At 45.6% G+C, this 18517-nt stretch overlaps 1 protein-coding gene across 1 annotated transcript in view; it reads right to left on the reverse strand.

The window, feature by feature from the left end:
* Positions 1-18517, reverse strand: part of LOC137439711 (corticotropin-releasing factor receptor 2-like) — a 318876-nt gene that overhangs the window by 230717 nt on the left and 69642 nt on the right. Inside the window, exons 4-5 of the mRNA XM_078786781.1 lie at positions 7164-7249; positions 6793-6896 (exon numbers count right to left, since the gene is read on the reverse strand). Of these exons, the coding sequence (XP_078642907.1) occupies positions 6793-6896; positions 7164-7249 (190 nt within the window). The remainder of the gene's footprint in view (positions 1-6792; positions 6897-7163; positions 7250-18517) is intronic.

Consider the following 18517-nt stretch of genomic DNA (forward strand, 5'->3'; position numbering starts at 1 on the left):
CAATAAAATCCACATGCCTGTGCCACTGTCTGTCAAATGTCAGGCATTGACAGCAGGTTTGTGAAGGACTTAGACAAAAAACGTACCCAGTCTGATTGTTGCTATATCCAGTCAATGGCGAAACTGCAAATGGGAAATCCGCGAATGTCACGGATGGAAACCTTACGTCATTTCCTCATTCTGCTTTTAACTCAATATCTCTATATTTTCATTCCAAACAGCATCATTCATCATTCCAATCACAAATGAATACTATGGTATTAATATATAAAAATATAATGTTAATTCACGATTGTGACGCGATATTATCAAACCGGCAAACCGTTATCATCTGTTCACTTCCGGATTCTGGAGCAAGGTCCTTGTTGATCGCAATTTAATATCATAATTGTATTGAGGAGTTTCTGAAACCAGGAACCTACCTTACGACACCCACTGGGACCCCAAAACATTCCACAGAAGGTTATTATATTTCCTTTTAGTAAAATATGCAACTGTAATGGTTACTCAATGCTGTCCCCCTTTCCGGTGACCAGATCCTCATCTCTGATTGTCCATATGTATGTCCCCACAAACGTACACCAAAGTGCTGTTCTAGACGCCATTGCCTTACAGGCCCCACCGTAAAAAGGAAGCCTTTCATTCTTGCTCTGGTTGAAAGAGTGAAAAAAAAATCATGTTTCTTAACAGCACATCCTCGGTTCATATTAGTGCCTTCATTTTACACAGTCAAGGTATTGATAATTATCGGTTGATATTGGTACCATAGTTCATTATACACAATGAAAGTAACCAGACTCACTCGGGTACGGACCACCATTTGGGTGGCGGGTGTGAGAGAGTCCAAGCACGTCACATAGCGAGCTCAGACTTTCCACCGAGCACGATGGTGCCTGCCTCAGCGACTTGCTTTGTACACATTGTTAAAAGCAGAAAAATGAGTTTTTTCACAATGTCGTGGGATTCCCTGAATTATTCGGACAAATATCCTTATCATTAATGTCATGGGTTTTTTGGTGTGGTCCCTGGTCGAGCTTTTAAAGAAAAAATAGTCGGAAACGGACTGCTCCCGAAAATAAAATAAAATCCAGAAACTCGCTTAAATCACTCCCAAAAATCTATATTATATTCTCCATCGGTAATCACGTCTGCCTGTCTGTATATCTGGGGGTGTGGCCTCCACCGTTGAGGAAGTAGCTCCATCCATTCTGGAAGGTGCTTCAAAAACATATCACTACCATTTTCTTTCCTTGCATAGCTTTTAGGCCTTATTTGTTAGGCTCGTGATTTCTTACTCTCTCACAGTTTTATTTCAACTCTCATTTGGTAAATTATTTAATTTCCCACAGTCGCCAACATGCTTTTAGACTCAGTTGCAAAAAACGGGAAGAAAATTCGATGAAACCTACCGTTTATAGAACAAAATGCATTTTTAATGAGAAGGCCTGTAACATAAAGGCCATTCATTGAGACTCCCTCACAGCTTTATGTCGACTCGAATTCACCATCACAGTCGCTGGGATGGTTCAAGTCTCAGTTTCAGCTAAAGTTGAGAAAATCGGCGAAATGTATTCCAACAGCCGTTTTGAATGTGTCGACTGGTCGGACGAGATGTGGGCACGGGGAAGGAGAGAGGGGAGGGAGAGGAGAGAACGTTCCCAGACTTCGTTATTTATATTATTACTTGGTGAAAGTACAGCGACTGAATACTGAAGTTTGCGATCGAACCGTAGTCTAATTATATATATTTTATTCCTGGGGTGTATATACATAGTTTGTTTAAAGCGAGTCAACTCTTTTCCAACCATGGAAGTAAACAATACAGTACTTCAAAAATGTACATAATAATGTACATAACTATGGAATACAATATTTATTAATATTGTTTCGTTTTAATCTATTTTTACTTTACTAGGGCATGCCCGTACTATATATATATCTAAAATTATATCCCCCCCCCCCTCTATTTACATGAAATGGTTTGGTCCAAAGCGAACGGCTTGCGAGTACGGTGACAATCCCCCCCCCCCCTCTATTTACATGAAATGGTTTGGTCCAAAGCGAACGGCTTGCGAGTACGGTGACAATCCCCCCCCCCCTCTATTTACATGAAATGGTTTGGTCCAAAGCGAACGGCTTGCGGAGTTTGGTAAAGAAATCGCCATAGCGTGCACAAACGCGCAGGAAAGCGAAAGAATCGCAAAGTAGTTTTAATTAGTTTTAAAACATAGTTTAACGCCAACATAGTTTGCCAACGTGAAATAAATGAATACGCTCTCAAATGTGCCGTCCGAGGCAGAGTCTGTTCGCCACGTTCGGCACACGTGATAGCTCGCTGCTCTCTGATTGGTTGAATCGTTTTTTGGACATAGCTCGCTAACTACTTGTCCGATTAATATGAAACCTTGAAAAGGCACATCCTCGGGTCCCCAGCAATATACCTGGCAAGTTTAAAGTATATCGGACCCGTGGTTGTCGAGAAACAGCGGTCACAGACATACAGACATACATACATACATACATACATACATACACACAGAGATTACTGGAATTATAGATAGATAAAGGGAAAAGTTTTCGAAACTTTGAAGTTTAAAAATGAAGAAGAGTCAAGGCTTCATAGGCCTATGATAGGCCTCTGATGTGCATTTTAAGACTGAATTAACGTGTCTTCCATCATAAGTTCCTTTTTGAAGAAACAAAGGTACATTTCGATTACATCTCAAGCAAAGGAAAACAGTAATGCCTGTTTCGTTCGGAGCGATTATACACCACCCAAAGAAGATGCGTTTTCATAGTGTATAGAACAAGAACCACCTTTAGCGGCCATTTTTCCCTGCAGAGCAGGGGCTGGCCTTTTTTGGGCACTGTGGTCCCCTTTTTGAAGCAATGTTTTATGGCCGGATGCCCTTCATGCCGCCAACCCTGTTAGTCGCCTCTTGTGACACACAGGGAATTACCAGTGAACTGGTACTCAATTTGCCAACCTCAGAAGGATGACAGGCTGAGTCAACCCCCCTGGTGTTAATTCAGCAATCGACCGGGATTCGAGCCCGGGATCCTGGGATCCCAAGCCAGCACCTTAACCGCTAAGCCAACACCAGGCAAATGAATTTGCTACAACCTTAATTGTGTAACCCTTAGTCCTCCTGTCAAGTTTGTTGAGGATTGGATAAGTAACGCCATGGAAATCTCCATGCATAGCTTGCAGATTTCCTCACCGGTCGCAGTCGATGTGCCCTGAATGGATTTCTCTCATTTCCCTTCCTGTTCAAGCTGGAGTTCCTCAAGGCAGTGTTCTTGGCCCCGTACTTTTTCTGGTCTTCATTAATGATCTCTCCGACTCTCTGTAAAATCCTCTCTTATCTCTTTGCTGATGACCCCACTCTCTGCCGCTCCATATTTCAACCCTCAGATCGGCAGGCAGCAGCCTCTTCACTCTCTGCAAACCTGGACAATATCACAAACTGGTCACAGAAGTGGAACATGGAACATGTCTTTCAATCCTGACAAGTCTCACACTCTCACTTTGTCTCTCCAAAAAGACCGTCTGGACAACCCTCCCATCTACTTTCTGAACAATCCTCTTGAAGAAGTTCTGTCACTCAAGCTTTTGGGTCTCACTATCTGCCATGATCTTTCCTGGGAAAACCATATTTCCAAGCTGGCCTCCAAAGCCAGTCGCCGACTGGGCATCCTCCGTCATGTGAAGTCCTTTCTGGGCACTTCTGAGCTCCTCACCACATACAAAGCTTTCATCAGCAGCTCAATGGAATACTGCTCTCCCCTCGGCTCCATGCGGTTGAAACCAAAGCATTCAGAATCATTGGAATCTCCCACAATGAAGCTGATTCTGAGCGTCTTTCTCTCTCTCACCGCAGGCAGGTTGGTGGTCTTTCTGTCTTCTACCGACTCCTCTCCGATCTTGCTCCTCCTGTTCTGTCTGTGCTCTGTCCACCAAATATTGCTGCAGGTCGCACAAGATCTGCCAGCAAACCTCTTCTGGTGAAACTGGAAAAATCACGACTCTCTGCTCACCTTCACTCTTTCATTCCTCTTTTCTGCCGCCTCTGGAACAAACTCCCACACTCTCTTCAATCCCACTCCTCCCTCCAGGTCTTTAAAACAGCTGTTCACCACCATCTCTTGTCTTCCCCCATCCAAAACCTTGATCTTTTCTTCCCCCATTAAAACACCGCAAATCTACGTGTTGCAATCCCCAACTTCTTTCCTGAAATTCCTAGAAGTGAAATTCCTAGAAGTGTTCATTTGCTTTGTACCCTGTACCCCCTCCTTCTTCCCCAGCCCTCCCCCTTCCACAGATCTACCAACGTCCTTGTTCTCTGCTGTTGTTGTGCTTTTGTGCTTCCCTCTCTCTCCCCCTCTTGTCTCCCGCTCCCTTCATTGTATGTTTTATGTGTCTGTGCTTGTTTTCATCTTCATTGTGCATGTTTTCATCTTTCATTTTATCTTACACGAGAGTCGATTCTGCATACAAAAAAAAACAAGAAAAAAAACGTGATTCTTCACCATTGGGTGATAGGGCCAAAAAGGATACATTGCAGGATATCTCAAAAAGTTATGGGTGGATTTGGCCGAAACTTGGTGGACAGGTTGTGTGTGACACAAAAGAATCGATTCAATTTTGGTGAAGATCCGGATCCGGATGCAGCTCGTATAATTTTTTTAAAGTGATTCTTCACCATTGAGTGATATGGCCAACCAGGCGGAGGTATGCTCTCCACTGAGTGCCGTTCTAGCTAGGTTTGCATATTTTTTGCCTTTGTCCTGCATGTATGAAGGTTTGCAGCTACTCCCGGCTTTAGTCAAAGGATGTTCTGATGATTCCATCGACATCAACCAATCATGCAGATGCCCCCGGTGAAGTATCGGTTTCGGCAAGACACCTTACAGCAATAAAAACCGTTAAAATGGAATCTATTTGCGAAGCGGTAAGTACGGACATGGTCAAACTTGCAATCCTCTAGAGTCTAGACTAAGATAATAAATGACACATCGACCCACAACCATGGGGAATGGAACATTGTGTTTGATCTTTACTCCTTCCTTTCAATTTTTATTTTACTAAATCAGCAAAAATTGGTCGGAGCTCGGCGAAGAGGCTGCAAGAGATTGACTTGGGTGTGAACTTTAACTGGACTGGACATGAAATAGAACTTTGGAGAGATAAGGCAGAGCAAAGATGGAAGGCAAACTGATGATGATGAGAGAGAGGCAAATGGGTGAAGACGATAGGCTGAATAGAGGAGCTAAGGTCTTTATTCTGGCAATCCAACTCGGATACACAGCACAAACTTGCAGCTAGCATTCCCATGTGGCAGTTTGGGTTCAGGGAGGATTCATGCTGGGCTAAACCTAGTGCAAGACTGGGCTTCATGAATAGACTAAGCACCATGAACTGATCATGTGGTTTGCCACAGCAACCCATGCCCTCACGTACCTGCGGGTGTTGGTGCGGGCACCGCAGGCATTCTGATACATCACACTGGATAACCCATCAGCTAAAGTTCATCCATTCTCTCTCTGAATGCTCCCGTATCCCGTCCCTATATGCAAACTTCTTATTGTGGCCAAAAGCTAAGGAAATAAAAAGCTCCAAAATTCAATATCCCTTTTGTGTTGTGCACGTGCCTTTTGTATACTCTCTGTATAGAAACGTCCGAGTATAGTTATTTTTACCTCTGCCACCCAAAGTGGAGGGACTTTATGTTTTCACCTCTGTTTGTCTGCTTGCTGTGAACAGGATATCTCAAAAAGTTATGGCCTAATTCGGATGAAACTTGGTGGACAGGTTGGTTGTATGAGAAGGACGAAATGATTAGATTTTCGTGAGGATCCGGATCCGGAAACTAGAATTTTACGTGATTATTCACAATTGAGTTATAGGACCAAAAACTATAAAGAGTACTGTGGAGCACGACATATCAAACCATTGTAGACGGGTTAAAACGTTATGACAAAACATGGTGGATGAGTTATGCAGGTCACAAAAACAGGTTGCTTGGATTTTGGTTGAGGTCTGGATGCAGATCCAACCTATCAGTGAGATATAAAATGTTGGCTGTTCACCCACTCTCGAGATATGGCATACACATTGATACCTTGCCCTGCTTGTGACACCACCAAGGTGACCAACTGCACACATGATCATATCACTTCGCCATAATGGTCACAAATATGCAGTTCTCCAGAATATAAAATAAAAATCCTTCAAGGAAGCAACATCCTGAACACGTGGTTAAGTTAAGCGGCTGGTATCCAAAACAGAACTCCATGAGAAATAGGTGGTTGTGAATAGGAGTAGATCCAAGCGTTATACAGGGTGTGGCATAATTCAGGTAACAAAGGGATTTAACATCCGAGGTATATTTTATTATTTTATGTTTAAACAGTAAATTACAATCCATGCTCTAAAGTCTAAATGTTCACTATAGACATCAATACACTTTTCTAAATGATCTTGGTACAGTAAGACCATATTTTCTCACTCAATTTCTCACTGATCCGAAGATGGTTGACAGAGATTACCCACAAAGTGAGGTCAAGGGGATTGAGGCCCAGTGACCTCATTGTGCCTGACTTTTACAAGCATCCCAATAGTATCTGACTTTTACCACACCCTGTTACCATATCACACAGATGCTTCATTGGAGATACTTTCATTTGATTATTATCTGCCTGTTTCATTTGAATCAGCTGACATGAAATCTAAGCACATCATGCAGACATACCATGGTAAGCAGAATGGTCACAGAACCGATGCCAACTTACCGAAGACACCAGAAGATTACAAAGGCCATCACAAGTGCGACGAGAGAGATGCAATGTCCAACATAGTTGATTATCTGTGCCACATTGTAATAGCAACTGTTTTTCTGCACAAGCCGAAACAAATGGATAAAAATAATAAGCACACAATACCAAATAATTTGATATGGAATTAATTTTAAAGTAACATCTCATATTAGCTTTTACAACGCTTTGAAATCATTGTGAACTGAAACATTCTCCAACGGTACCCTTTAAATTGCGCTTGCAGAAGCACAGCCGAGAGTGGTGCAGCCACTGATTTAGAGTCAATGAGGTGGGGAATGTGTGTGGTAATTGCCTTGGCACACACAGCCCATCAATAGCATGCTGACCTTGCTCTCAATGATGGGCAGGCACAGAGAGTAGTTGGAACGCTGGGCCCACAACCCATTCGCAAGGCACTCCCGAAAGACGCTCTCTGTGGTGACAGAGTAATCAATTATATGGGTCTGCACACTGACATTAGGAAGCATTTAACAAACATGTTAGGAAGAAACTGTCTGCTCAGAGAATGAGGGAGGGAAATAAAAAACCTATAATAAGTGAGAAAAAAGTTCCAAAATAAAATATTTCATAAATTCTTTAATTAAAATATATCATAAATATTTATTTTTCCATTTCAATTTTATTCCACACTACTGCACCATATACAGTATATTTATATAGAGTGTAGCAAGGCAAATAATAATAATAGTAGTAATCTCATTAATTTGCAATTGGTTACTGGCTTTGACACCAATTCAAAATTTTTTTTACAAGCCCTAGGAATCAACGGGCAAACGAACAGTTTCAAACGGAGCACCTCGTCTCCATTAGAGTATTTAAATTGCATTAGATGTGTCAATAAATAAGAATTGTTGCTCCCAGCTTGCCAGCTCGATGACAGAAGACGCCATTTTCACTTTTGCCAACTCTATCCCTACCCCGTGTCGCATCCTGTGTGGGCACGGGCAACTTGCTAGTAGCAATATAATACGAAAAGTTCCCTTGCAAGGAACTTCATTGCAGGAGGAGGCCATTAGGCCCATCAATCCTGCACATGGTTGACAACCTGGTTGTTTAGCCATACTCTGTCCTTTGAAGCATCAATGAAGGAAACAGCACATACCATTTTAAAGCCTTTGGTGTGACTCAGCCAGGGTTTGAACTGGCCAGTTGTCATTTGTTAAATTATAAGTTGAAGCACTCAATATGGATTCCTGGTTAAGCCCCCTCCATCTTGCTTTTGTTGTTTTGTTAGAAATGGGGGGTTGGGAGGTGAGGATAACTTTTCACTCCAGAGAAAGGTTAAAGGACGCATATTTGTGCCTTGTTACTAACTGAAACATTGAATGGTTTTGTAAATTAAAGATTGGTACACTCAATATAGATTCATGTCATTCTATCCCCAAATGCAAATCATTACATACAATGTGTGTGTGTGTGTGTGTATATATATATATCATCCAATGATGTGTATGTATATCATATGTATGACCCATAATATGTATATGGGTCATATATACACAACATGACCAAAAGTATGTGGACACCCAAACATCACACATCTCATTCCAAAATCATGGGCATTAACATGGAGTTGGTCCCCCCTTTGCTGCTATAACAGCCTCCACTCTTCTGGGAAGGCTTTCCACTAGATGCTGGAACATTGCTGCAGGGATTTGCTTCTATTCAGCCACAAGAGCATTAGTGAGATCGGGCAATGATGTTGGGCGATTAGGCCTGGCTCGCAGTCTGCGTGCCAATTCATCCCAAAAGTGTTGGATAGGGTTGAGGTCAGGGCTCTGTGCAGGCCAGTCAAGTTCTTCCACACCGATCTTGACAAACTATTTCTGTATGGATTCCTTTGTGCATGGGGGCATTGTCATGCTGAAATAACAACGGGCCTTTTCCAAACTGTTGCCACAAAGTTAGAAGCACACAATCGTCTACAATGTCATTGTATGCTGTAGCGTTAAGATTTCTCTTCACTGGAACTGAGGAGCCTAGACCGAACCATGAAAAACAGCCCTAGACCATTATTCCTCCTCCACCAAACTTTAACAGTTGGCACTATGCATTCGGTCAGGTGGCCTTCTCCTGGCATCCACCAAACCCAGATTCTTCCGCCGGACTGCCAGATGGTGAAGCATGATGCATCACTCCAGAGAACACGTTTCCACTGCTCCAGAGTTCAATGGCGATGAGCTTTACACCACTCCAGCCGACGCTTGGCATTGCCCATGGTGATCTTAGGCTTGTGTGCAGCTGCTCGGCAATGAAACCCATTTCATGAGGCTCCCGACGAACAGTTGTTGTGCTGACGTTGCTTCCAGAGGCATTTTTAAATTCGGTAGTGAGTGTTGCAACCGAGGACAGATTATTATTTTTACGTGCTTCAGCACTCGGCGGCCCTGTTCTGTGAGCTTGTATGGCCTACCACTTCACGGCTGAGCTGTTCCTCCTCCTAGAGTATAGACGTTTCCACTTCACAATAACAACACTTACAGTTGACCGGGGCAGCTCTAGCAGGGCAGAAATTTGACGAACTGACTTGATGGAAAGGTGGTGTAGAAGAAGGATATTAATTTGTGTATGTAATTTGTGTAAATCAAGTAGATTTACCTGAGCCTCGACTTTGCCATTGAAAATACGTAAACTTAATGAATATATATATATACAGTGGAACCTTGACTTACGAGTTTAATTCGTTCCGTGACTGAGCTCGTAACTCAAATTGCTCGTATCTCAAATCAAATTTCCCCATTGAAATGCATTGAAATGCTATTAATCCGTTCCAGCCCGCCAAAAACCACACCAATTTTTTTTTAAATATACAGTATATATAAAAATATCTCGCGCTTTATATTTCACCTGTATGCAGCATACAAGTTGGCAGGGTGGCCTGGACTGGAGGTACGCACACTTGACTCTAAAGTCTAAACTGTCCAGCCTGGGTTTGAATCCCGACCCAGCTATAACCTGTCATGGGTGAATCACAGGCAGGGTGATTCATCAATGTGTGTACCGCTAAACTGGGCGCCCCGTTTGCGTCCCATTAGTTGTTGGATGTTAAGGATCTCACCGTGTTTTCCACAAAGAGAAGGCGAGCTATCGCCGGCACTCTGAACAAGTTGTGGCCTGGCATGGCATGAACATGAAAACATGAACATGAACATGAAATGTTCGACATGAACATGAAATTTTCCGAAATAACCAAAATGCGAAAACTAAAATGCATCGCTATACGACAGAGATACGTACTGTACTTGAACGGCAAGATAACCACGTGACCAGAACCTACCTGGCGGCGTAAACTCGAAATAACCAAAATGCGAAAACTAAAATGCATCGCTATACGACAGAGATACGTACTGTACTTGAACGGCAAGATAACCACGTGACCAGAACCCACCTGGCGGCGTAAACTCGAAATAACCAAAATGCGAAAAAAAAAATGCATCGCTATACGACAGAGATACGTACTTGAACGGCAAGATAACCACGTGACCGGGTGGCGAAAGCTCGTAACTCGGATCTCGGCTCGCATCTCAAAGCAATAAACTGCCGGAGCGACGGCTCGTATCTCGAAAAACTCGTAAGTTGGGGCACTCGTAAGTCAAGGTTCCACTGTATATATATATATATATATATATATATATATATATATATATATATAAATCGGTGTTAACTGCATTCTATGAATTATATAACAATTATTTAGGCTCGCATTAGAGGCAGGCATTCCACTCAAGCTGTGATGCCTATCACGTTTTATAACCACACAGCAAAGTAAGCTCGATTAATAAATAGAGAGATATAGTCCTTTGTTAGCCTGATATTGCTTAAATAGTATACTTTTATATGATATGACTTTTCATATGACACCTATATACACATATGTATTAAAAAGATTTAATACATAGAACTTATAAGAATGATATATATTCGAACTTTCTCCGACCCTGTTTTTCTCTTTAACCGATGTCTCCATGCACGCTATCAGAAAGAGCAGGAGGCTTCGTTTACATTTGATGAAGAAAGAAAACAGCTCACCCGAGGATTGGAGACTCACGCAATGCTTATCTTTTTTGAACCTTACCTGACCCCGCTCTTTGATCTCTGACCATAAAAAAGCCATGCCACGGCATCCTTAAGGAGTTATTGGTTCAGTTGTAATGTATTAAATGTCGTGTGTTGATCTGTGTTGAATGTAGCGTAGTGATTTCGTTTTATTCGTGTATGTGTAACTCAAATGGAAGTGTATTCTGTAAATACCTTTGGTGAAAGTGAATCAAGTATTACTATGTGTCATTAAATCACTAATTGTCTTCTGAGACGAATGTGGACATTTAATTCTCTTGAGTCTTGTCAAATCAATTCAAAGGCTAATATTAAATGAAAAAATTCCACAACAGTGGTATCCTATGATGGTGCCACGTTGAAAGTCATGGAGCTCTTCAGTACGGCCGATTCTACTGTCAATGTTTGTCTATGGAGATTACATGGCTGTATGCTTGATTATATATGTATATATATATATATATATATATATATATGTATATATATATATATATATATATATATATATATATATATATGTTGCAGATCCCTCGTTCGTCAACGTACTAAGGGGGTTTATGACCCCGTTCCTTCTCGAACTCCCAGTCCATAGGCCGCCGACGGCGACTAAACTCCTGATCGACGGGTTGCTAAGCAACTCCAATCGCCAACCTCCCAGCCACGCGCCGAATAGTTTGTTGGTCAATGAATCCCAAATACCTTCAAGACACGCGGCCGAAGAGCTTGGGGATCGAACCCTCACTTTCACACACCTTATTGCATGCCGAGCAGTGTGCACGGTGTGGAAAGCGGCATTACCTGACGTAATTTATGGGCCTGATTCAAGCCAAATTCGGTCTCGGATGATGCTAGGCCAATGGAGAAAAGACGATGCGACCAAGTTTGAAAGAAACAACCAAATATACAGCCTTTATTTACAAGGCAATAGAAAGAGACGAAGATGCAGCCTTATCAATTCTTACCTAATTAATCCCCAACAGGCGCCTACACACACACACACACACACACACACACACACACACACACACACACACACACACACACACACGCACGCACGCACGCACGCACACACACACACACACAGGGAATGACACACCGGTTATTCTCGTACTGAGAAGCGTGTCGCCGCCGGCTTGGCTCCGTCAGCTCCCGCGCAACCCCCGGCCGTCAGGGACGTGCAACTTGCAGGTTCAGCACCCGAACGACGAACTTCATCGCAGGTAAGATGAACCACAACGTCGGACAGCCACCTTCGAGCAGAATCGTGGGAGATGAACGCCAAGAGAGCGAGTTCGCTTACAGGTCAGCCGGATCAGAGCGAGGGCGGATCAGAGAGAGGGCGGATCAGAGAGAGGGCGGATCAGAGACAGGGCAGATCAGAAAGAGGGCGGATCAGAGAGAGGGCGGATCAGAGAGAGGGAAATGCTATGGGCGAGGGTTTATGTCAGACCCGAAAAGTTTCTTGAATGTTCCACAGCCTCCCATTGGCCGAGGGAATGACGGTAGATTGCCGGGGCAAAGTTCAGACCCGATTGGCTGTTCTGCCCTTCCTTGATCTTTCATTGGTTCCTGCGTGCCCCGACCTGTCATAGTGTCATATGCTGCTTTGTGAGCGGCTTCTTTAGCCACGCCTACCTCAGCCGTGGTTGATCACGTCACTTCAAAGCATATTGGTCTGGATTATTACACAATGGGAAGGGGGCTAATCTTTACATTCAATAAGAAGTAACTAACTACTGCAGGCTACATGTTGTCATGCAATTAACTATATGGGGTTTGCCTTTATGGCAAAACCGCAACAATATACATATATATATAGTGTTGCGGTTTTGAGTTTGTACAGTGAGTTTAATAAAGGTTAAAATTTCCCCCTCATAGTTAGTCACACAAGCAACATGTAGCCTCGCGATAGTATAGTATGTCTTAGTATTTGTAAGCTTAGTCCTTTTCCATTGTTAGTTCTGCGTTGAGTAGAGCCAGGAGAATAGGCCCTACTTCCACCGACTTTCCAGATACCCTAGCCTCATGCCCCTTTGCACTAACTTTGGTTCATTTTGGGCGAATTAACACGAGGCAGGCTAGGAGGGTCAGGGCGGAGCGTCAGAAGAGCTGACGGTAAGCACGAGCCGCCAATCAGGGCTCAGAGGTGGTGGCGGTGGCGTTGCGTCACAGGGCGTGGTGAGAAGGTTCGAGAGGGTTCCAGAATGTTCGGGGCGTAGCTATATAACCCGCTGCACAAATCCCTCGAAAGGACTGAAGCAAAGGACTGGCGCGAAAAGGATTGATGAAAGGACTGGCGTGCACGCAGCAGTAAGAGGACTTGCACCAAGGGACTCGTTGAACAGGACTCGCAAGAGAATGACTTGCGTCAGGGACTGAAGTGAAGGACTAGTGCGGAAGGACTCTCGCTGATGAGCAAGGGACTTGCACCAAAGGATTCGTTGAACAGGACTGGCGCGAAAAGGATTGATGAAAGGACTAGCGCGGGAACACTGATGAGCGAAGGACTCGCAAGAGAAGGACTCGTTGAAGAGAACTCACACGCACTAACCAGCTTGGAGGGATCGAGGAAGAGGAGTTGTGAGCATCCGAGAACTGTGTAAGATACGCGGGCGAAGCCCAACGCACATGAACCGAAAGACGCGCTTTTATAAGTGACGCTCGGTTGAGGTTGAGGCTGATCGCTATACCGTGCATTAAGTCGCGCAAGTGAGGAAAACGGCTGTGTAATCGCCAGCCACGCTGAGAGTCCCGCCCTTTGCCGTTCCACCTCATTATCTGCTTTGTTCGGGAGATGCGCTACGAGGTTCCTGCCATCGCCTGCTACCATCTTCGCAGGACGTGCTGGGACCGTGGAGAGCCGGACGGGGCCGTTCCTGAACGGCCATGTCGCGCGTTGTCTGAACATCTACCCATCTGCAATTCCCTGTGTGAGTGTGAACGGGCCCGAGTCCGGGAATTAAGATAAGATTGACTAAGGCCGCTCTGTGTCTCTGCGTCCCCGATCATTGTACATACGTGTGGGAATAATTAAACCGTGTTCTTCCTTTCTTCCATTCGATCGTTCCAGTGGTTTCTTCATTGGATATGTGTGGTACGAATAGAACCGCTCAAATTGGGTGCCACTAACTAAGACTGCACGGACCACTTGGTACTCAATCCGCTCGGCGTACTCAAACCACACGTGGCTCGTATGAGGCTTGCTTCCGCGCTTCCAGGGCGGCGCAGGGAATTAGGTATGAGTGAGAATTGGTCCCGAGACCCTACTCTGCGTTTGTCCGGAAGGGACGTATCAAGCCTCGGTTCCGCCAAGCTCAGCAAGAACAAGGGGATTAATCCCCCCTTGGTAAGGGGAAGAAGGGCGGTGAAGAACCGTAACAATTGGTGTCAGGAGTATGATTTGGAACCCTAACCAATTTTTTATGGACGAATTGGCCCCAAAATTGCGAGTGACCGAAATTTTGTTTTTAAAAGCCAAATTGTATTCGTACCATGGCTATTCAAGGCGGTCAAATGTCGGTGGGAATAATGGATAAGGTATAAAAAGAGAAATGAATAACCCAGGACCTGCAGGAGAGACAGTTGGTAGTGGAAGCTGAAAAGGGTGTGGCAGCTTGTAAAGAAAATGGGGGCGCCTTGGACGTGGCGGCGGAAGCCGAGCCCGCAGTGCCAAGGTACATGCAATTGTTTCTGGCACAAATGAGGGCCTCTATGGAAGAGTCAATGTATAGCTGGAAAAAGATGGATGCAAAAAAGGACGCCATGGCAGACGAATCCGGGTGTGATATGGAAAAATTGAGGGAGGAATCCAGGTGTGAAGTGAAAAACTGATAGCAGAGGCAAAAAGGGACAATGAATAAACGATGGAGGACATTAGGCGCGGGTTGAGCTGGAAGGTCGCAGTGGTGCGCGACGGGGTGAAGCAATGCGAGGAACGTGAGGAGAGCAAGCTTGGGCAGAGCGCAGCTAAATTGACTGAGGGGATAGAAATCGCGACACGGGGTGTAGAAAAGCCGACGGCCGCCGAATTGGACGAGGAAATTTCATGCGCGCCGGCGGTTGTCGAAGAAATAAAAGAAATGATTGAAATTGGGGCCGAAGAGACGGCAGAGTTAGAAAATAAATCGCGGGAGGTAGAAATGGAATGCACACAAATTTTGTGTTCGCATCGTGATGCCGGGCTTGCTTAGAAAATGAAAGGTTTGCAGGTGCTGCTGGCGGAGAAGAGAATCCCCAAGGTGAGTAGGGGTGTGTTTTGTGCGAAAAGGGTTTGGCGCTCTTGGGATCGAGACGAAATCCGGGCGGTCGTGGAAAGGCCGTTGCGCGGTGTGCGAGGGCGACTGGTGCGCGTGTGCGAGAGAAGTGTGCACAGGAGCGCGAGTGTATGATGGAATGTGCACGAGAAGGGTGTATGGAAAAAGAGTGTGCAATAGCCGAGGAGTGTGAGAGGGAATGCACACCAGAGCGTGTTGAAGAGCGTGTGCAGGAGTGCACACCAGAGCGTGTTATTGGGTGTGTACCAGGAGAGGGCACACCCGTGGACGTTACGGAGTACGTAACGAGAGACTGTGTAACGGAGTGTGTGGAAGGTATGAGTGCAACAGGGTGTGCGCGAGGGTGTGTGATAATGGAGTGTGCAAACGGCGTGAGTGCACCTGGGTGGTGTGCAACAGAGTGTGCTATAACAGAGAGCGAGAAAAATGCACACCGGACCGTGTGCGGAAAGAGTGTGCTGTAACAGAATGTAGGGAGTGTATGGGTGGCGCTGGAGCGCCTCGGTGTGCGAGTTTGGAGTGGGTCGCGTGTGGTGAGAACACGGCTCAAGCATTGACACAGACCGGGGTAGCGTTTAGCACGATGGATAGCTGACGTGAGCCCTCGGTGAGTTGTGTGCGGCAGGGACCGGCGGGCATCAATGCCACTGCCGTGTCACAAGGACCGACGTGCACGATTCATGCCGGCCCCCACCCTGTATGGTTGGTGCCGCGCCGTGGCGGTAAAGGCGAACGGCGAGGTTCAAGGGGAGGTAGGAGAGTTTGGAGCCGCGCCCCCTGGCGGGTGTGGTGCTCCGACCGTGGGCGGTTGGGCCATCGTGCGTGGGACCGTGAGGCTCCACGCAGGGATGGGGCCCTGAACCTTGGCCCATCCATGCCTCCTCCCCTGGATCGAAAATGCCGGACGGACCCAACATACAGTAGACCAACCACCCGCACGGATCGCTCGGCCTCTCGAGGTCGAGCCGTAATGGCGATGTATTTCCGCACGAAGAGGCTCCAGTGTAGTGGACGAATGGCAATATTGTTGGGAAATGGTACCTTGCATGGGGGAATGGTAGTTTTACCATTCCTCATCCGGGCTCATGAGCATTAGATTAGGGGAATGGCAGTGTTAGGCACATGGGGGGCCAGCGATGGTTACCTCCATGGGGCACCAAAGCTAGCCGAGGGAGGGCTAGGATAATTGATAGGGAATTAGATGACAGTAGATGATATGAGATTTAAGTAGTGACATTGTACTGTAGTGGGGATGTAGAGAGTTTAGATGGATGTTAATGACGAAGGGTATGCTTAGTTTAATGGGATGACGGGGAAGCACGGGTTTTAGGGGAAAAGCAGATAGATAGATGATGCTGTGTGTATGAAGAATTGTGAGTAAGCCAAATGGAGTTGTGTTGAAGTGTATGGAAACAGGTGTGTGAGCACAAGAGTCTGTGTATCTGTGCCAGATATTTGGTGTGTGAGAAACAAAAGGTGTGTGAAATAAATGGTGTGAGAATATGTGGTGTGGAATGCTTGGTGTGGAATAAAAGGTGTGGAATGCATGGTGCGAAGGAGTGAATGGGGGGAGATGGACCCCTTCGCGAATCCCCGGGGTGGGTAGTTTAAAGTCAGGTAGAGGGCTCAGGTAAATTGTTTGTATATTGACACCTGTGGTGTGGGTAATGGCAAGGTAGTGCTTTGGTAGGGTGCATGAGTCAGAGACATGGCTGGGCATGTCGCTTAATTGGTGCGTATGGTTATTGGGGCACTCTGCCACTGGTAGTTTGTCGGCCAGGTGAGGCCACAGGTAGGCTCTGGGAGCCAGTTAGGGTAGTCGTGAGTTGTTCAGTGGGGCCCGAGGATCCAGGAGAAGGACCCGGGTAGCCCAATGCCAAGGAGGGCATCAGAGGGGTAAAGAGCCAGGATGGGCCTTCCCCAGTTTAGGTAGTCGCAGGAGCAGGTAAGCTCGGGTGGTGACTTCAGTGGCTGAGGTGCGCAGGTAGGTTGACCTGCTAGTGGAGCCACACGACCCAGCCCCGAAATAGTGCAAGGGCAAAGAGTGAAAAAATTGGGGAGTGAGACCCAAATTCGTAGGGCACCGCAGAGTGATCAATGGGGGATTCGGTTTTTAGAACCACATAGTTTAAAGATGGCCGATTGGCAGGGTACGACCCCGGGGAGTTTTAAAGTTAATGTCAGTAGTGTAGTTAGGATGAGAGAATTCCCTTCGCGCCATCCACATCCATTCACCATGGAGAACGAAGCTCCGCACCAGCACCAAGATCAAGTGAACGATTTAAGAGTAAGACGCATCATGACGTAATGGAACATTGTGTTTGTTCCATTCCTTCCTTCCTGGGAGGGATTGGGAGACGAATTTGGAGTAGAGGGGGATATGGGAGACAAGACGTAGAGACGAATTTGAATTTGTAAATACAGGGAAGGGAAAGGGTAGTGTAAGCTGCCGTTGTGGGGCACGGACGGTTAGGGACGAGCTTGCTCTGCACGCTCTTCCGCGCCCCTCATGCTGCATTACCTTGTATTGCTGTGTACCTTTGGGCCCTTTCCGCTTTGCTGGTGGTGCTGTGTCTCTCCTCCCACCCCAGGACCATTTTGGAGGTGGAACTATGCAGCACCATAAACCGGTGCAGCATTCTGTGCAGCTGCACTTTGCTACACCTGTGCAGCCGAACTGTGCGGCACCTTGCTGCCATATCCATATCCTTTATTGTAACTTTGCTGCACATGTGCAGCACCCTGCTGCCACAAACACTTTGCTGCACATTATCACATAACACTTATGGACCACAAGTTTTGTGGCCTTACACTTCTGCTGAGCAGCACTTTGCTGCAAACTCACCTCGCATCTTCGGACCACTTATTTTGAGTGGCATCAATGTCACGCAGTCGGACCACATAGGGTTGGCCCTGCTGGCAAATAAAACGATCACACTTTTTGTGCATTTTTATTATTTGTGTGCTATGGACTAGAAGATTGTAAGTTTATCTAGCCTCGAAGAGCAGGAATGGCCTGTATGCCGGTCCGGGGGCTTACCGGTTCGATATGTGCACACAGAAGATAGAAGATGCAAGACACCAGCAGCAAAATGTGAATTGAGTTTTGAAATGTGTATTTGTGCTTTGCTGTGCTTTCTCTCCCCTCCAATCTTCTTTCCAAAAAGGACAGGTCCTGGGTCAAAGAACTGTAAATAAGGTTAGGTTTTGTGCTTGTATATAAAATGTTGCCCACCGGCTTTATGTTTCGTTTGAAAACAATTCCGCAATTCGGTTAATTGTGGGCATGATTCTGTTAGAGTAGCGACTCAACACAATAGGTGGGACATATTTAGTGTTGTAAAACTGTC

The sequence above is a fragment of the Myxine glutinosa genome, chromosome 1 (genome assembly GCF_964187855.1).
Source record: "Myxine glutinosa chromosome 1, kmMyxGlut1.1, whole genome shotgun sequence".
Taxonomy (NCBI): domain Eukaryota; kingdom Metazoa; phylum Chordata; class Myxini; order Myxiniformes; family Myxinidae; genus Myxine; species Myxine glutinosa.